The 21571-nt window shown below is 34.9% G+C and overlaps 1 protein-coding gene across 9 annotated transcripts in view; it reads left to right on the forward strand.

Annotated features, from left to right (window-relative positions):
- The window catches only part of slit2 (slit homolog 2 (Drosophila)), a 273310-nt gene that overhangs the window by 158343 nt on the left and 93396 nt on the right, over positions 1 to 21571 (forward strand). For 5 of the 9 annotated variants that reach the window (XM_039751559.1, XM_039751562.1, XM_039751561.1 and 2 more), the window contains exons 6-9: positions 9782 to 9853; positions 11646 to 11717; positions 13132 to 13295; positions 17989 to 18000. In XM_039751559.1, the coding sequence (XP_039607493.1) occupies positions 9782 to 9853; positions 11646 to 11717; positions 13132 to 13295; positions 17989 to 18000 (320 nt within the window). Of the gene's footprint in view, positions 1 to 9441; positions 9529 to 9781; positions 9854 to 11645; positions 11718 to 13131; positions 13296 to 17988; positions 18001 to 21571 lie in introns of those variants that run through there. The other 4 variants (XM_039751560.1, XM_039751563.1, XM_039751566.1 and 1 more) reach the window with 2 other exon arrangements.

Raw genomic sequence — 21571 nt, forward strand, 5'->3', positions numbered from 1 at the left:
TAGCAAGGTACTGGCTGCTCTCCCAAATTGTACACATCACACCTGGCATTTTTTTCTCATCTGTGCATAGTCACAAAGCCTGGGAATGTGTGTGAATGCCAACGCAAAAGTAAAAATGAAGTTACTAATAAAATCATTTAAATGTTTGAAGTCAGAAGGAGTTAAACATGCAAATGTTGATGATCGACTGAACATATTTTTACATAAGAATTTCAGTTTGGTACAGAGAGGTAACCAAAATCGTAAGACAGTTGAAAGAACCGGAGAATGGCATTTGATTGTATTAAGCAGCAGCAAATCTGCATTTCAAAATACTGTGAGATTTTACGTTTTATATTTAAGCTATCAAAGGCCCCTTTCTTTTTCTGCACTCCATCTACTCTCTCCAGTCTGCTGTGTGTCACTTCTTATCATCTTTTCTGGATTTCTCCTTTTTCAATATATCCACTTTCTTTCTATTTTTTTTTTTTATAAATGATTCATCTTTACTTTGGAAACTTCTCTGAGTAACAGCTTGAAATCTCCGGAACTAATCAACCCTGGCCATTGGTTGCCAATCTTGTACAACTTTATTCAATAAGAATGTTGGTTATGCTAAAGTGTGACAGGGAGAAGAATCCAGCAGTTACTCCAGAAGGAAATTTAAAGCTGTCTCATAGCCAGAGAGAGTTGGGAGGTGTTCTGGGATGAAAGGTAAAAGGATAGGAGGATGAAAAAGAGAGAGAGAGACCCTGCAATGAGATGTAACAATGGAAGAAGTTGATGCTGCTTTGGTGGCAAGTGGGCTTTTAGACATTGATACAGTAAACAGGCTGTAGAGTTAGCCCAGAGACCACTTTAGTCTATTTCTACATTGTTTTGTCTGTGCTTATCTCACCTTGTAATTTATTTTATTAATAAAGGTGACATTTTGTTCAATTGTGTCCATCTTGGTCTTACACTGAGAATGAAGGGCTGCCACAAGAACCCTGTCGTATTCCTGTTAATATGTGTGTGCTTTTCACAAAATGTGGAAGTGATTCATGGTACTGTTATGCATTAATGTGTCTGTTTATGAACAGAAACTTTCAATTTGCAAGAAAACACTGACCTAGTGGGCCTTGTTTAATGTAAATTTATTTTTGGAGTGCTGCAGTGAATGTACAATTCAAAATCTTAAATACCTGGGTTGTAAACAGACAAACAAGCATATTTCTGTTGCTGAATTTCAGTGACTTTATCAGAATTTCTAAGCTTATTTACTCACAAGAAAAAGTTATTGACTCTGCAAGAAGGTGGTGTAAGCCATGTAAACTGTTATTATGGGAGGAAATTGGCAGCGTATAACTGTGTTGTCTGAACAGTCTGTGGTAATGTTCCAGATGGTTTGGATTATCTATTTCTTATTCATTTGGTTGTAATGATGGCTGTTGTTGTTTTTATTTAATGTTGTAGGTTTTTAAACTATGCTTTTCCAAATATACATATTTTCAATCTTTGACTATGGGTGTCATTGCAGATGTATAGGCTATTTTATATAAGGTGAATGAATTTTAAGGCTTCTTACATTGACTGCTTAAGATGTAATGAAAATGATGAATGGTGTTTTTCTTTTTACACTAGTTTTTAAAAATGTATTTTTATTGAAATGTTTGGGTACTTTCAATTTACCTTTAGTCATGTTTAAAATATGTAATGAATAACTAAATGCAGTTGCCATTTAAGGGTGGTATTCTCACATAGCTAAGTAGTTGTTGCCAGCTTTTTAAGTTTTAATACATAGATTAGCAATATTTGTTTCAAAGTTACATTCTTGCTAGGTTTAAAAAATCATACAAAGTCTGAATCAGATTAAGATATTTTGTATTCTTGTGTGAATATTAAAAAAATATAATGGCTCTACATATCTTGTATTGCTTCCACCTTTGGTTCTACTTCATGATATGGATAAGCAGCATAAGCAGTTTTAAGAAATGAATGGATGAATAGAGCTTAAGCTTTGATTGTACCTGTTTAAATAGAGCAGTGTTGTTGTTGATTATTTGTGGGTGTTAGAATAAATGCTGGTTATAAAAAATATCCTGGCTAATGCATTCAAGGGATCTCCAGCCTTAGCAATGTAACAACAGTTGAGTTTAACACTGTATTTTGCACAAGAATGTGCCATTAAAGAGATCTGTGGGCTAAAGGTGTTTTTTCCCAAAGACATACTGTATTATGATATATAATCTGCCAATTACCTTTATCTGCCAATTACATTTATACATATTCATGGTGCATGTACTTAATTTACAGTTCTTTGTAAAGTATATGTTGGTATTTGGGATAGATGACTTGAAGTTCACACAACCTTTTAATTAAAAATATCAGAAGCCTCTAACTACAGTGGCTGAGAAGTACAAAGAGTACAGTATGCACATGTAAAAAACAATGCAAAAAAAGAAAATGTATGAGGACCTTCATTCAAAGACAGTCAGGGAAAAATTTGAAATCCTTATTTAGAAGCACGTTTGATTGAAGAATTTCATTACATGCATAATGGGAATACTTCATGCATATGTAATAGGAAAACATACAAGTTGAAGTAAGGATTCTTGAAATCTTATTATACTGGGTTTCATGTTTCATGTGAGTGCAAGAATATAACAACTTGATGAGTTTTGTAGACTCTGGGAAACTTTGGTAAAAAGTTATTGTTTGCTCAAAATCAAGTGAAAATAATTATTAGAATATGTGGAGTGTTTGTTGTAAACACTGAAACATCAGCTGAGTAGCATGTGAGAAGAAATTTGTTATAAGCCAGAATTTTCTTTGTTACTGCTTTGAGTAAATAAAGCGTGTAAAAGTAAGCTGGCTATACAGGGCATTTGTACAGGAATGCTTCTAGACAAGGATTTCTAAGAGTTAAAGGTGGAATACTGTGGCACAAAAACACCAGAAGAAACACTGCCTAATCAGCTATTGCACTGACAGAGAATTTGAAGGATCTCAATGAATTTTATAGGACTAAAAAGGAATAACTTACAGAACTAACAGTAATGTTATTAATTCCAGTGTAGATAATGGCAACTGACTACACCAGAAGGTTATTCACCTCAAAGAAGGTCTCCTATTTCCAAACCTAAATGGTAACAGGTCAAACAAGATGCACTGTCAGCGGGGAAGCTGTGTGTTTCAATCACACTAATAACAAAGCACCCAACTAACCCAACTTTCTTGTTTCAAAGATATTCCTTTGCTCCAAGCTGTCTGTATAAGTTCAGCTTTATGCTAAACAATTAGTTTTCACATGATTGTAACCTGTGGTTTAGTCTAGAATTTATTTATTTTTACACTCCATTAGAACTCCAACTTATATTATGTCATGTCTCCTTCTACTGATTAAACTCTCAATGATAAAAATAAAGTGAAAGAGAATCAATCTTTTAACATTCTATAGATTTGTTTCTTGGTAAATAACATATTCTTCAAATTCATGTCCTTTATCTTACCCATAGTACAAAACTTAGTGTTGAGATAGATGGTTTTTTGTTCCATTAATCAGCTACATGTGCTCAGTTTATCTGATTTCATTCAGTATTCATCTGCAGTATGTACTGTGTGAAGGACAGCCAGAACCCTTGCCTGGCTGGGACTCCCCTGTATCCCTGGACCGGAGGAGAGACTGTGTTCTGGGAATTACCTTCCCCGGGACACTAGAGGGCAGAGGGCTTGCTGTATGACCACAAGTTTGGAGCTTGGAAGACCTTCCCTGCTGGGGCCCGTGGCCACCACCAGAGGGCGCTTGGACTTGGTTGGAGCCCTGTGTTGGAACACTTCCGCCATGCCTGGAAGTACTGCCAGAAGCCGGTCAATGAGCACCTGGAACACTTCCGGGTGCCTTATAAAAGGGGTCAGCAGTCATTACTCCAGGGACCAAGAGTCGGGTGGAAGAGGACAAAGCTTACTGGAGGAGGAGTGGCGGCGAGAAAGGACTGCAAGTTGGAAAGAAGGAAGAACTGTGCTGTATGGGGGGAAGCTGTTCCCACATGAAAAATAAAGGTGTGTTGCACCTGCACTTCTGTCAGGTAGGGTGGCTGGTATGCCCCCTGGTGGTCCACAACTGTAATTTGAAAAAAAAAAAAAAAACCACAGGTAGATTAAGAACAAATTTGTATTGATAACATTGTTTGCCACTCCCCAGACAACATTCTTTAATATAAATTTACATTGTTTTTTTAAGAAACAAGAAACCTTTGTTTTACTTATTACTTTGCAATTTAGTATCTCTTGTCAAAGTCAAGCTGAAAAATGATTTTAGTTTATATTAGTTACCTTATAATATAGTCAAGTGTATTATTATGTGTACACACTACAATGAAATTCCTACATGCATGTCTGATTAGCATGCAACATGTTACAATTCAGCAGCACTGTGACTGTGTAGGTGTGCACATGCCCTCTCGATCCAGAGTATGAATGACACCCATGAAAGTTAGCAATATACTAGCAGCTGACATTTCTCACGCTTGTGATTTGTGACTTCTGAGCATTAACAGTTAATATGCTTGGACATTATCTATTCTGTGCAGTGAGGCATTTATGTTATTCTTTCTATAGATATAGGTATATATATATATAGGTATATAGAAATGTACTCTATTAAGTAATATTCTAATCATTTGAACTTGCCTCTGCATATTAATTAATTTAAATGAACAATTTATTTAGTTATGTGGTGTGATTATTTCCTCATATCATATTGCCTTTTGATATTGTATTCTTAGTGTAAGGAATTATATCTGGAGAATAGAGGTAATAATGAAACCAAGGACAAAGTTAAAGGGAAATTAGATTTATTATACCATCTAAAATGTGGCTCTAACTGCAACAGTATAAGGGAAACGATCAAAAACAGTGTTGTGCATCTCAATACCAAGCACTTCTATTATTAGGTGCTGGATAGCCGTCCTTAGTATTCCCTAGGGTATCAAGTATCTTTAAGTGGAGAAACAGATGATTTAAAAGATAGATGATAAAAGTGATTTATATATTGGCAGCTAAGGATAATGAGATATGGACAAAAAAACCTGTGTGGAGTCTTTCACCAAATTAACCAAGGGAACACATTAGGCAAATTAGATAATATTAAAAGATTTTGTCAATTTGTCAAGAAACTATTTTTCTTTTGTGTTGTGTCAAGGGAACAGTTTATGCCACTGCTGTAATTTAAATGGCTATGATAAATTGAGTAAGGGTTTAAGGAAAATTAGGTTGGGTACATTTTATGACAAACGCTAAAGTGTCCATTAGCCAAATTGTTATAAAAGCTAATCTATTAAATAGTTGATTCAAAGGACTATGTGTAAAATAAATGTTGCCCAGCGTACTCATATGTTATCAAAATGTGTTTGTGGATTTGAACTTTTTAATTCTGAGATTACTTGCTGGGATTGGGTCCACAGGGTGGATAGAAAACCCATTAAAAAAGAAGTTGAATTACAGGGTTTAAACACCAGTCCAAGATTCAAACCCAGTTCTCTAGAGCTGGAAGACAGCAGGGGAAATTTAAGGGAAAAAACTGATATAGTAAGGTATTTCACTATTTTGATATTTTTCTATATGATATATCATTACACTAAGATCAAATATTGTTTTACTTTGTTGATTTTTTGTACAATATATAATTATAGGAATCCATCTGGTGCTGTTGACAAGACATTGTACATACAAAAATCGCAAGTCAGTCAAAAATATGAAAAAACACATTCTTGAGATATATTCTTCTGAAAAAAATCTGAGCATTCCACCCCCACCTGACAAAGAGAGCAGTGCAAACAGAGAGCCCCATTTGAAAAAGTTTTTTTGTCCATGTTAAAACAGAAAACAGAATAAAAAACCTCAAACATGGTCCTGGCATAAGAAGCAGTGCTTTTTAATTAGTATTTGTACTGCAAAATATTTGTTTCTACATTCATACAGATGGCACACTAGCATGCTTAAGTTGGGCAAAATTTCACTGAAGAAAGGGCTTAGTAGGAAATAAGCAGTTTATAAGCCTTATTAAATTATGATTGCCTCTCCAACTCCAGCTGACAGGAGTATTTGAAGGTGGGTTTATATTGAATTTAGAATTCTATGTGTGCACACATAGAAAAAATAGAAGGCAGAGTAGTTAGAAACCTCAGCTGAAACCACAAGTTATGGCTGACTTCACAGCATCCTACAAACGTATTGTCCATAAATGGCAAAAGTCTATCCCTGCACAAACATGAAAATGAAGTTGCAACAGAGCTCAGTAAACAAAACTAAAGCAGGCTTATACCTTTAAAACAAAATAGCATGTTAATTATTTGCATACATGTCACAGCAACATACACTCAGTCATAGAAGGCATAGGTTTACTGGCTCCCTGGCCGAGGTGGATGGTTCCTTACCTGGCCAAGAAGCTGTGATAAATATATATGGATAGACTGGCACCCCAATTGGGTTTGTAGGTTACACCTTTCCTGGTGAGGAGACCTTTATGTGGGAAGTACAGAGGGCAAGTGCCTCCTGAGGGTTTGTTTTCACCCTGTACATCAGGTGGAATTGTCCCCCTGGTATGGCTCAGATTTAGATACCTGCAGAGCTGCATGGGAGTTATAGTTTTGCTGGGCAGCCATGTTGGGGTTTTCAGGTGCTACTAGGTGTTGCTGCTGGGACCTGTTATGGAGAGGTTCCACCGGACCCAGAAGTGCTTCCAGGTGTCGATCATGTTGCACTGGAAGTACTCCAGGGTTCATTTTGAAAAGCAATCGCTCTGTCTCATCTAGGAGTCAGAGTTGGGAGGAAGTGGACAAGGCTTGCTCAAAGGATAGTGGAGGTGGAAAAGGAAAGAAACAGAATTGTGACTGATTCACCAGGTGATGTAAACCTGTGAAAGGTATTTTGTTTAAATAAAAACATCTTTCCTTGAAATGGTAACTGTGTGGTTTGGATGTGACTGAGTGTTTGAGGTGCAGGTGATCTCCCCTACAGCTAACAGCTCATATATGAACAATATTTTAAATGTGACAAATTCTTAATTATTGGTAGGAAGCCCCTAACAGTTATTTCACAAGGACTCCCCTTGAGATAACTTAAGATGATGTACTGCTATGTGTTTTATGTACCTTGAATGAGTATTCGTAGTTTTACTGTTAAGAGTGACATGATAATGAAGGGTCCCTGGCGATTCCATTTCTATTAACCAATGTGCTATCCCATTTCTTCTTTTTTTGTTAAATAATATTAGGAAAAATAATCAAAAACAAATATCTGGGACTGATTTTCAATACCCGTACAGGATATGTATAAATGTTAAGGTACCTTCATTATTTTTTGTCTGATTTCATATGTGTAGTTGAGTGTGCTTTGAAATCAATTATCATATCATAAAGGGCTTCTTGGTTTTAGGCTCCAAACTATGTTTTGTGATTCCCACACATTTATTTTCTGAACCTAAACATTCCATTATAGGATGGTGTGAACCTTAATGGCAAGGCAATTTATTACAGGTCACTTTCATGCACATACCCAGCCATACTCATTCATACTAGAAGAACCTAAAGGCACCAGTTAACCTAAACTGCACATCTTTGAAATACTGTAGATCAAACTGAGGTTCCAGGAAAGAACCATATAGACACTGGGAAGAACAGGTACACAAACAACATCAAACTCAAATTTTTTAGATTGTGGCTGAGGATGGATCAAACCCAAATATTGGCAACATTTTCTATAGTGTGTCTTGGGTGGAAACTTAGTTATGATGTTAAGATAATATGTTCTTGGAAAAATCAATTAAAAGTCAGGGTTAAATATTCATACTGATTGCAGTAACCATTAATGCTAAATATCATATTTAAATCGAGAGATAATTTAGCTAATTTACAGGCTGTGTCACCATTTTCTGTTTGGCCCCTTACAGTAAAATGGGTATGTAATGCACACACATATCTCAAACAACTGTTTATGGTTAAGTACTTGATCACAACTAGCAGCCTACAGTAGTTTACCGGCTTGCCCACATGCATAGTAAAGAAAATACCCTAAGGACTATAGGGGCACTCTTGACTTATTCCTGAACCAAAAGGATGAAAAACTATGCTACAAATGTTAAAGTAACAGGGGTTAAATGATAACAGGATTAAAAGCAAGAGGGAAAATACAAAGTACAACAAAAAAGATATATGACCTATGTGTCACTTAGCCTACCTATTCAATTAACAACTCATATTTATTACATAGGGTGGCTGGACCAGATACCCAAAGTAGCCCAGCAATCACTTCCTTCTCACCCTCTACTGTACTACTCTGCCCAATCTGACCTCTTACTTTAGTCCACCATATGAGGCTGAATCCAAAATGTAAAGCTATACTAGTTGGACACATTCATAAACTTCTTTTGGATAAACCCTAAGAATCACTTCTGGGGTCCTGGACAATGTATAAAAATGATTAGGGTTTCATTTTCAGATCACTTACTAGAAACCTCAAGTAGTCCTGAAATTTCATACCATAGATAGTGCCAGAAGGAGTCACAGCAGGTTGCCCTCTCCACAGCTGTATGGGGGTCTTATAATAATGCAGTGGGACTCCGTTTTGCACCCTACCGTCTTAGGGATCTCCAAGTATGCAAATAGACCTTTATATACTTAAATGTAGAATGTATATAACCACTACCCTTCTTAATATTATGACCTTTTGTAAAACAGAGCTTTTTCTTTGTTACTGTGATTATATGCAACTTACATACTGTATATATTTTATTTCTTCATTTACCATGTTTATTTTTCTATATAAAAACATTCTACATGTACACCATAAATATACAAACATGAAAATCTTGCATATATGCCTGTGTTATACTGGGATATATATGTTGTGTTTTTTATTAATAGCAATGTTTAAAATATTTTTGAGTGGATGCGTTCACGCCATTTAAGTCTAAATATCGTGTATCAGACTAAACAATTACATTGATTTTGAAGAAGTCTTTTATATAACTGTACTTATTTATAATATTTTTGATTCAGGCTCTGCAAATAATGAGAACTAAAGAAATTAATGTAATAAAAATGATTTAAAGAGTGCAGCATTCAGTGCATATTTTGCTATGCATTGGCTATGTATTCTTTCCAAATGGTTTCAACTCATATTGTTTACATTTGAAAAGGTATGAAAGGTTTGAAAATGCTTAGAGGACAGCTAAAAAGAAATTCTTTACTCCATTTGCATTACCTGTAGTTAAATGTTATAAAAACCATAAGCATATGATGTACATGTGTGCAAGGTTTACTGCAAAATTCTGCCTTTGCAGACAAATCAGTGTCTTCATTCTTCTTGCACAGGATAGCAGAATTAACATGCAGCAGGGCTTCTCTGATAAATGGATTCTGTTAGGTCACCAAGGGGATGCATGTGACATTAAGTGATTTACAGTCCTATACCTTAATGAAATTGTTTCAGCAAGATGACGCTGAGAGCCTTTAATGGATAGCTTTTCTTGATGTAATGAAATTGCGTTGCTTTGGCATTTAATATAAGGTGCAGTTATTATTTACTGGAGCTTTTCACGAGCTGCTGCTGTTTTTTTGCTGATAGTTTAGAGAGAAACAGAGATTTCAGTGGCAACATTAGGGCCAGAATGCTGTGTGACAGTAAGAGCTGTTTGACTGTAATCTCCGAGTTCCTTTTAGTCAGCCTGGCCAGGCATCATACAGCCTGCTGGAGGCTTTGTGGCACATATCACTGCAAATGTTCTTCGTCTTCACGCTCATCCTTCTAATCTGTTTAACAGGCAACTGGATTACAACCAGATCAGCTGTATCGAAGATGGGGCATTCAGAGCTCTGCGAGACCTGGAAGTGCTGTAAGAGGTTTTTTTTTTGCTTCTTTGAAAACATAATGGCATAATGGTGGTGTTCAATGGGTGTCTGCAGTATTTTTTAAGGGTTTTTGTTAAGGGCTTCAGGTCGTAGGACAATGCAGCTAAGGATACTGAAGCAGCATGCTTTCATTTACAGGAGTCTCTACAAATTACTTTAATATATTTTTTAATAAGAATACATATTTAAATATATACATTTTTAATTCTTTTGGAAGGTTAAGGAATAGTCAATTCTCACTTAGAAATCACTCTTTTTAAATGTTATGTATCCAATGGGTAAAAAATTAGACATGCCACCTTCTAAGTTAAGCTTGCACATGCCTGCATTCTTTAATTACTTATTAATATTCCTTCAAAAAGCCTTACATGCATAAAACTGCAGAAACACTGGAATAACATTTAAATATATTGCCAAAATTATAATGTTCAGATTCAATCAGTTATTTGATTGGAATGGTGTGTATTAATTTAAAGAACTTGGTTTAAACATAATAAGCTTAATGCTTTTGTATAATGTTTTTTCATCGTGTCAGCATTAGTGACTTAAAGAATTAGGCTGAAAGTTTTCCCTAAAATGGAATTACCTTATAATAATAATTTGCAACACTGTAGATATAGCTTAGAAATTAAAGTTAAAGGCAAAACTATGGTTTATATAATATCCTTTGCTTTTTACTACATTACTAGAAGTTCCAAGACAAGCGTGTGTTAATATTTGAAGTCAATAGGAAATTAACTTGCAAATAATTGTTAAAATCCATATTGTGATACTTGCGTCAAATTAAGATGAACCCTGCCAAAGTCCAAGATCTTCATCTCCACTCTACCCCTTCTCCTTTGAAATGTTTCCCTGTTAAGATCATCATTTTTCCTTCTATTCTGACCAGAAGCAATTTTTGAGCCAGGCACAAAGACATAATGCCCTTAAAAGAAAAAAAAACTGCAACACAGTTATAAAGCTATTTTAGATTTTTGCATAATGAAATATAAAAAATGAAAAGAACTCTAAAATGCTTCAAGAAATTGTATATAATCATTACAAGTTAAATGAATGTTTGTTTAGTTCTGTATTTGTGTGTTGTAACAGGAAACTGACCGGCTTCTTTTAAATTATTTACACGCACTAAATTGAAGAATTGCAACCTGAAATGTCTGCTTACAATGAAAAATAAATAGCAAAAATAAGCTAAATTAAATATCACAATACTTTTAGACATGAAAAATTGTGAAATTCATATTTGTACCAATAAGCTTATTTTCTTATACAGATATTTTGCTCATAAAACTAGCCTCTGCAGTACTGCAGTACTAAATGTTCCTGAATGAGTAATATATTTTGCTCTATTAATCAGGCCTACCTTTTATCCTACAATATGTAAATACTTTTATCTATATTAAAATGCTTTTGTTTTATCTTCAGTAAAGAGTTCTGTTTATTGCCTGTGCTGTGTAAACGTAATTTTTTATGACAAAGTACTAGAAATTTTTAAATGCTGCACTTCAGTGTATAACATTATTTGCAATTAGCAGTTGTTCTCCTTAAATTTCATAAATTATTCTTCAGAGTGCACATATTTTGTTTATTTTTGCGTTTATCTCCAGTATATCTATATTGACTATGTTCAGTATAGTTTGGTAAAAAGAGGGAAAGTATATTTAAATTCTGTGTGTCACAGATTAGCTATAGTCTTCATGTTAAACCAAAAAGAAAATGACAATGCCGAAATGAAATCTGTGTGCTTCATATTTCATTTTTGTTTCTTTTTCTGTTCAGTACACTCAACAACAACAATATCACCCGTTTGTCCGTGGCAAGCTTCAACCATATGCCAAAACTCAGGACCTTGTAAGTCTTTACTTTAGTCTTCAGCAAGTAATGATATTTGTAGATATCCATGCTAAATAGTTACTGTAGGTTTTATGCTTTGTATGCAATGTATGTGGCTACGCTGTAGACTTTTTTACTCATAAATACTTTGTGTTATTATATAAGGCATAGTGGCTGCTACTTAGTAAATCTATTAAAATGAAATGTGTAGTATATATGCATGTGTGTACAATATATAAACGTTTGTGTTTTTCCCTTAATTTTTTGGTAATGCTTTGTAAGAACTATTTCAGATACTAATGTTTCATTGTAAAATAATTTGTAGAATTCTTTTATTTGTGTTATTTTATTTCTGAATGTTAAAAACCTAATTAACCTTGTCTGGGTTTCAGACAGTCTGCATAATCTTAAAATTAACATTCTACTCTCAGTCCTCAGATTTAATATCCATTACAATTATTTAGTTAGGATTGAGTGCATCAGCCGAAAGAGTCTAAAATGACATTATCCCTTGACAGAGAATTCTGGGAGTTAGTCTGATTTATTGTATTGCTTGTCCTTTCTTTTACTTTGATGAAAAAGGAAGGGGTAAAAAAGCATAAAAGCCAGACTGGAGTAATTTACCTAATTTAGAGAATACATTGGTCCGATATTTTATTAATGGCAAAGTGCTTTTTGCTGTTTGGAAAGAGGCCATGATCTTGTGAAGGTCTCTGCTAGCAGAAAGACGGCTTGCTTAATTTTCCCACTAAGTGCTATGTGTGTCTTTTAATTTTGTGGATTGCATTGGCTGTGGATCCCATGGGCCCAAAGGTACTAATCCCCTCTTTCTGTGATTAAACAAAAGAAAAACAGAGCAAAAATCAGAAATGGAAAGTGAAATAAGAGTTGTGTGTTGAATTATTATCCAGTCAAGTTCCGCAGAAATTAATCCATCTGTTTAAAAGGATTTTGTTAGTAGTTTCCATAGAAACAAAGACTACAGTTAATGATGTTTACAATTTGGGGATTTCTGTTAAAAATGTTGCCCACATATATTTGTTAAATTCTATTTAAAGCTGTCATGCTTCCATCTGCTAGGGACAGCTGTAATATATTTTTTTTTTTTTACCATGGTGTTTTAATATTTTCATTTACTGCCATTACATTTTTGCTTACCCTGCAGTTTGACTAAAGGGATGATAGGGGGATTGATTTTATGATGGCTCATTCCACATTCATTAATTAATCTTGAAGTAAAAGGCTGATGTCACATTATTGTTAACTAAAAGGAGCAAAGACATGACATTTAGAAATAAAGCCTACAGATTAAAAGACAGATTCATCATTAGGTCTTTTCTTTTATGTGTTTTGGATTTCTGAAACTCCACTTGCATTGTCTATAATTAATACTATTGATATTTTTTTTTCTATTTTTGTTGTTATTGTTTAGCCGCCTTCATTCAAACAGTCTTCACTGTGACTGCCACATGGCTTGGCTTTCGGACTGGCTGCGACAGCGACCCCGTGTTGGACTTTATACTCAGTGCATGTCACCCGCACACCTAAGAGGTCACAATGTAGCTGAGGTTCAAAAGAAAGAGTTTGCTTGCTCAGGTACGACTCCATTTGTGGCCCCACTTTCATATCTATCAGTAAAGATCTATGCAGAAGTTCCTTCATTCCTACTTTTCTGGTGACAGAAAGATATAGCCCCCTGCGTAATATTCAAACACTAGAGACATATTCATAAACATTCTATATTTGTTCAAAATGTTAGGAAGTTCATATTGGGATTATTTTGATGAGGTGGTTGTCCATATGACATGAAATTTAGATATAGGTCTCTGTTGCTGTACTTCTCATAAATGGGGATAAAAGTTGCTGGCTTATGCGAGTCAATATAGACCCACCTCAAAGCAATCCTTTGTTAAGTAGTACAAGCATGGATAAATTGTAAACAGAATATTGGGAACCTGTCCATATCACAGTTTGCAAACATAGTTTATAATGTTTTTATTCCTGCATTATTGAATCCAAGTTTGCTAACAAACAAGGTTTAGGAATGATAGTCATTTAAACTATAGGAGTGACAATAAGGATAGCTACATTGCTAGGAATGCAGACAGCATGACAGGAAAATCAGGAGCAGTGCTGGGGATGCTGAATAGGTGCTTTAGATATAACAATATTAAGTGGGATTGGCGGCAGTTAAGTATTTTTGGCTGAGAATCCAATAATGGCACTACAGCGATTGGTATGATTTCAAAGTGGGTGATGTGATTGAGGTGAAGAGGGTGAGCAAATTCATTATATTACTGATCTGTAGTTTTTCAAAATATGGTTATTGCGTTACATAAGAATGTGCATCAGCTCAACATATATGTACCCCAGGTATGAGAAAGCAATTTTGGGGATTGTTGTTAAAGGCATCTATGGTACAACTAAATGAAAGGACTCTACGGAACATTATTTAAATAGAAATGAGTGAGTGCAAAAAGTCAAAGAAAAGAATAAAAAGATGGACTATATGTTAGGGAGAAAGGCTTAGCTAATAAAAGATCCTAAGCCAGAAAATTAGAAAGTGTAGGAAGAAATACTGTATATGCCAAAGCAGATTGTGTGAAGGCTGAATGTAGACCATTTAAGATGTAAACTGAATAAGACTATGGTACACAGAGCAGTTAGGTTTTAAAAGCATCTGGTGAGAATTTTATATGGAATGTAGTAGAGAATATATGGATAAAAAAGTGGATGAAATGGTGGTAGTGGAGGAATTACTTCATACATTCAATTGTTAAGAACGGGAGTAGCTTTAAATTCAGGCAAAGGTGATCTACAAGGAAACAAAATTGAAATATTAATAGAACCGTGGCTAATCCAAAAAAATGCAAAGAGAAGAAGTTTTCAAGTCTGATAAAGAATGAGGGATAAAAGAGGAATGTGTTCAGGATAGAAAATAAATATATATATATATATATAGTTGATTTAAATTGAGGTTGGAAATTGTCAGAACAAGTATTCTGATTGAAGGTAATATAATCAAAAACAAGTACATGAATATTTGTATGAATGATAACAAAGTAAAGGATAATTATGTATTATTTGAAGCATCTACTTCTAGGCTGTGAAAAAAGAACTTATAAGATTATTGAACACATTGAAGAGTAGTAAATAAGATGGTCGATCTACCATAAAGTTAGAAATATTAAAGGCAGCTGAAAAAGTGAATCACTAAGAGATCTGTGCTGTTCATTTAGGAGGAAAGGATGGATTCTGGAAATCTGGAAAAGAAATTTACACTGTGCAAAGGAAAGCATCAGACATTGATTGTGGTTTTTTATGATAATCTTTTGGAGCAGAAAGTTGGCAGATGGAGCAGGTGGCTGACACGGTTTTAAAAATAAAATCAGAAATCAAGTGAAGATTAGCAAACCTAATTTATTTTTTTTGCCCTAGAAAAGAATAACACATTTGCAGTCTTTGTTGTAAATCACAAGCAGGATAAGTATTTAATAAACAGAAAAAATGGGTTTAATGTATGTGTATCTATTTGTCACAAATTTGTGGCAGATATGACAGGTTAGGTGTAGGTGAATGAGTAATGCCTGCAACAATAGCAATTAAATGGTTGTTAAGATGAAATATGGGTATAGTTAAAGTCTTGGGCTGCTCCAAAATTGGCACTGTTGCCAGATACTAATTTTATAGATTGTAATTTTGTTATCAACAATGTGTGTTATTTTTAAAAAAATAAGAATGTTTTCTGTTTATGTGCCATGTGAAATATCTTTGAAAGTGTGTAATCATGGATGGTAATGATGAGATGTGCATGGATGAAGTTTATGAATTGTCTTTCTTGTATTAAACTGACATTTGGACTTAGATGTATCCTCTTGTTTGACTTGACAGAGTTTTTATGTTTATTTTGAAAAATCTAAGAAAAGATCTTTAAGGGTAAACAAATTATCTGGCTGAACTCTAATGATAACCATAGACTTTTTGAGTTGACAAGGAGCCTCATGTATAAACGATGTGTACGCACAAAAATGTTGCGAACGCCCGTTTCCATGCTCGCACTGTGATGTATAAAAACTAAACTTGGCATAAAGCCACACACATTTTCATGCCAACTCAATTCCAGGCATACGCAAGTTCTCCTCTCAGTTTTGTAAACTGGCGGCACCCAGCGTCAAAACAGTGCTCTTGTTCCAGTGTGGTTTCCCTTTCTTTTTTAGATGCACATCCCTGACTGCTTTATCAGATACACTGAAATTAACGCATACTGTTTATTAGTTTAAGGCATCTGATTGTAATTAACCCGTAACAATATAATGGTCCACGGAATGGCCAAACTATTCCACATACAATATCTGCTTTAGCATTGTTACTCTCAAGTATTTATCCCACTGTATCTGAGTGTGGAATCACAGCTCTCAAGCAGCTGATTGGAAAGAGAATTATCGGGATACAGCATCAAGCACACGCTGCCTCAGCCATGCGCTATTTGAACTTCTTCTATACGGCAAACGCTTCAAAGCCTTTCCTGTAGAGACCTCGCAGTTTAGAAACAGCTTCATCCCAAGAGCTCTAAATTAACTCAATCAGTCCATCAATTGCTCCTTATAGATCTGTTTGTACTTATAAGTACAATTACCTCACTGTAAACTTGCGATACAGTTACAATATTGCACAACCTGAGCCACTTTATAAAGCGCGTATTTACATATGGTGACAATATCATTTTTAAGATGAAATGCAGCAAAAAATGTTTTTTACATTATACATATACAATTTTAACATCATTTAAATAATGTATATTATTAACAATTAAACATATGAGGACATGGTGTTGCAGTGCTAGCGATGATCTGGCGCCCTGTTCAGGGATTGTTCCTGCCTCGTGCTGTATTCTTGCTGGGACTGGCCCGACACTGGATGGATAGATGGATAGAATAATTAAACATGCACTACGAAGATATTTCAGTGTCCCTTAAATGTTTTAAAGAATCTGCGTCCTAAGCTTACAGATGGCTTGACATACAGTATATTACAGAGCTGATTGTATGGGGATTGGGTACTTGGAGAAAGAAAAGGAAGGACAGGAATTGGGGGTTAGTACGTTTGAAAGAGACAGTACTGTTGCAATAAATTATTTAATCAAAGGTAGTGCACGTCTCAGCAAGCATCTTCTGTGAGGCAGGGACAATCTCTGGACGGGGTGCCAGCTGGTCACTATCACTGTGCCACAGTGTTCCAATGTTTAATAACATGCTTTAGTTCTTATCTTCATGAAAATTATATCAAGTATACATCTCAGTATTTAATTAATTCAGAGAGCTGTAATATCATGAATGTAATGGATTCTGTGTCCTGTCGAAGGAAGAGAAAACTTGTTTAAAAAGCATGTAATGTTTCAGACACATAGAGCACATAGAAAAACAAATACAATACAAAGCATTTAATGTGCTACTTTAGTTACGATGGTGTTTGAGAAACTAGCAAATTAAACGATTATAAGATGAAGTTTATGATGTTCTACTTTTATGACAAAATAAACTACGTGATTAAAATGGAAATTATGAGATTAAAGTTGACATTTCATGCTGTTTTTGCCACTGTGTGCCTATTTTTTCTCTTTTCTCTGTACTCTAATAAGCTTCCATATGACTCACAGATGGTGGACACTGTGCGACTTTGTAAACTTGAACTTTCGAGTCTCTCTGACACTCCATGTCACTCGATCAACAAATAGTATGTTTTCCTTGCCTCCACTTGGTATTCACTGAACTTCTTTTATTTTCCCTGTGCTTTTGCCATTGCTTTTTCACAGAACACTGAGCTTAAGGGCTATTTATATCGATATACAGTATTCAAAGAAACATAATTCTGGGAAGAGTTGGGGAGTGGCAGCAGGCGTGTGCACGTGCGTTACTTTTCATGTTGACCGAGATTTATGTAGTAGAAGAACATGGAAGTTGACGTACACATAGATTCATGCATCTGGATTTTTTTTGTGCGTCCGGACATTTCCGCTTTTGTCCATAAGCCATAATTTAGTGAGAATTCTACGCACGGCGTTATGTATGAGGCCCGAAGTGTTTACTGTTGTTGTACCCACTTTATTTTGAAATAATACAGTTTATTTAGCTTCATATAGAGATACCAAAACCCATCAAGATATTTACAGTGTAATGTTAAAATATCTGTATTATTAGAATTTAGGATAGTAATTATACTATATTTCTAAATACCTTGATGTAAACTGATGTAAATATTGTCTATTTCATTTCTTTTATCTGCTGCATAGATGATGAAGAAGGCAAGTTTAAATTGTTTACTTTAACCAAGAATAAAAAATCTAGTAAAATATTTTTATTTATGCATGCTATTGTACTTTCAAATGTACTAGGGTGTTGTACTGCGTTAGCCATTATGAATGTAGAGAAAAGCCAAGCAAAATGACAAGCTAGCTTGCATATTGTAATCTTTTTAGTTAGCCAATAAAAGGTGCCATTTTGCTTGGCTTTTCTCAACTTTCAAATTTAAATTCATTTTATGTTTTCAACCCCTTTCACTAATGTTCACTATTTCATTCTTTACCCTTCTGATTGTATTTAGTGTGTTAAGTTGTTTTTTATTATTATTATTTTAATATGAATAGTAACAAAATGTACACATTAAATGTTTATTCCTTCTCTGTAGTTTCCTTAATGTATTTGCCATGGGGCTGTGCATTCAGAGTAACATTTAAACATTGTATTCAAAGTTAAACCAAATTCTCCCAAAAAAACTTTTGTAGGACTTTAAAAAAAGTTTTTTTTAGAGAATGCAAGGGACTAGCATGCCAGTGATTGCATAACAGACTCACCTGCCCCATAAAGCTTTCATTCAATTTTGTCTTGTTACCACAAAACCTTTAACACTAGAACCACCATTTTTTAGGTCTGGTACCAGTCAACAGTACACCAAGCATTGTTTTTTGTTTTCACAAATGGCCCATCAGCATCATGGTATTGCATGGCAGAGCATTCCCACTATATTGCCCCCAAAAACTAGCACCAAACACGAAATAATTTTTTTCCATATATTTTCAATTGTAATGTTAGCATACATTTTCAGTTTAAAAAGTTTTTATATTCATGCTGCTGCTTTGGTATTAAAATGTGCAAAGTAAAACATTACATTTAAATAAACTTGGTACATAAAATAACAAAATAGATATTAATATCTTTCTGTATAAAGTGTGTATTCTCACATGTTTCATGGTATACGGTATGTATGTTATGAGCAAGAGACCTGTTGATTGATCACAAAACAGTAGGCATCAGCAGTCCACAGAAGTTCCTTGGAGTCATTTGGGAGCAGCTCCTACCCACAAAACAGTGCCACTCTACACTGTGCTCCTTTGTATTTCTGTGTATGTATTTTTCCACCTGATATTATGTCTGCCCCTCAGTGTCTATCACCTTGAGCATCTCTCATACTGTCTTTCACAGGATTGTGGAATCTTTCTCCATATGGGGAGTAACATTTATGTTATATTTGCTATTTACATCAGGAGCTTGACATGTACTGGCTGAAAGAGCATTGAGATTGCATCAGGGATGAATGCTTATCAAATGTTTGTTTTACTCTGGCTTAGTAGTTCTGCACAAAAGTGTGGCAAGTGTCTCATATAGCAGCAAAGCTGTCAACTGCCCATTTTGGGATATAAATTATATTATTGGGCACACAACTGTGATCGAACCATTCTGCCTGTACATGATTCAATATTTTCACAACCGTAGTGTCTGTATGTGATTCAGCTTTTCAATACAGCTGTACTCAGATATTATCTTTGTTCCCAAATGGCAGCCCAAATATAGTCAAGGCCTATGTTGCGTGAGGGTAAAGTGTTGGATGTGTGTCAGCATTTTCGTGACACACAAGCAAAGAAAGCTGGCTCTTTATTCTGTTTTGTACATTGTAAGGTCTGCTGTGTCAGTGAACGTTTTATGAGTAGCTTGCCTTATAACACTGGGTGCACATAGTGAAAAAATGTGAGTGATTGTGTGATATTTTGTGGTTATTCTCTAGGCAGCAGTTCACAATGGGTGCCAATGTTCAATGGTGTTGCTTGTGGCAGTGATTGTGGGGGGCTCTTTCATGTAAGAATACTAAGAAAAATATTGCCACTCTCTTTTTCTGAATGGAGTTTTACAGTTACGACAACATGGATAGTTGTAGTGTACCTATTTATGAAAAGACAGGGAAGGACAGAAACATGACAGACACTCTAATAAAGTAATTGCAAATTTTAAACACAACACCCATTGGTGTGAAAAACATTCCTTCTAGTGTTAATGCACACCACCAACACTATATTATTGTCTAAATAATGAAAACTCAAAAGATCAAATCTGTATTTGTTTGATATCAAAGTAACAACTGCTTAATGTTTCCCTTAAAAATAGCCTGAAGGAAGCTGTTCTTGAGGTACCACATCTCCTTTTTTCGGTGAGGGGAAGGGAAATACCTTTTCTGAGCAAAAATGAACATTGTTGTGACATTTGTGCTCTGCCTTCTTTTAAAGTCTCCCACCACTTTCTTTTTAGAAAAACAAGTGTATACTATTAATGCAGCATGTTTTTTAGGAATTCAAATACTGTTCATTTTTCCATTTTAAGTACTTCTTTAACAATAAACATTAATTTATTTATTAGACAAGGCAGTCTTATTTTGTCAATGTTAGGATGAATGCATTTCTGTTGAAGTCTATTTCAACAGAAAGAGAAAATCTTGGAATTTAAATGTAATGTCCTGTCCATGCGTAGTTCTTTCCTGTTTGCCACAATAGACTCTGACTCCTCCTAACTTACCTTTGGACTAAGTGCTTTATTAAAATGAAAGTAGTTTACTGTACATTTTTACTTGTACTAATGTATGTAATGTAATGTACTGTAACTTGTCCTAACCAGAGCCTTCAAGTCTCTAGCACTATTCTGTGTCACCACCCCTCCAAACCACATAGTATCAGTGGGCTACCAAGCAATAATGATACTTCTCCCCATACCGATATTGTATCACCATGAGTTTCTGCTCTTTGTGCATTAGCTTAGCCACCAAGTATTACATTTTGACAAAACAGAAACCACAGTGAATATAAACATTTTTTTTTTACCAAAACTGAACTTTTGACATTCCCCACTTTACCCTGGCCTATTTTTAATACCAGAGCAGTGGTTCTCTGAATCTACTATAATTCATATATAATGTAGAAGGATATTGTATTAAGATCATAAGACAGCCTTTCAGATGAAACTTTATATTTTAAGCACAAAACAAATAAAATATATTAAAAGTGAACACATACTTTTGGAATGTAGGAGAAAACATATACTGTACATTATATGACCTGGTATGTAACATTGCAACCAAGGTAAACAAGAATATTCAGAGATACAGGCAGTATGAAAGTGAAAAGACTGAAATGAACCCTGCTACATACAAGGGTGGAGTGGTGGCTCTGAGGCTAAGTATCTGTGCTGGTATACCAAAGGCTGCCGGTTCAAATCCCTGTCATTGCCAAAAAAGATCCTACTCTGCTGGCCCCTTGAGCAAGACCCTTAACCTCCAATTGCTCCTAGGGCGCTGTACAATGGCTGACCCTACGCTCTGACCCCAAGGGGTATGCGAAAACTAGCAAATTCCTAATATAAGAAATTGTATAAGATGAAATAAAGAACAACATACTGTATCTGTATATGTGAAATAGCCAATGCTTTGAACTTGCATTTTACTGAAATTTATGCATGTGAAGAAGTTAATAAATTCTCAGAAGTAGCAAAGACTATTAAGGAGGTACATAATGATTTGAAAATTGTAGAGTTTAAAGTATTGCTTGTATTAGA

Source organism: Polypterus senegalus, chromosome 4 (genome assembly GCF_016835505.1).
Source record: "Polypterus senegalus isolate Bchr_013 chromosome 4, ASM1683550v1, whole genome shotgun sequence".
NCBI lineage: Eukaryota > Metazoa > Chordata > Cladistia > Polypteriformes > Polypteridae > Polypterus > Polypterus senegalus.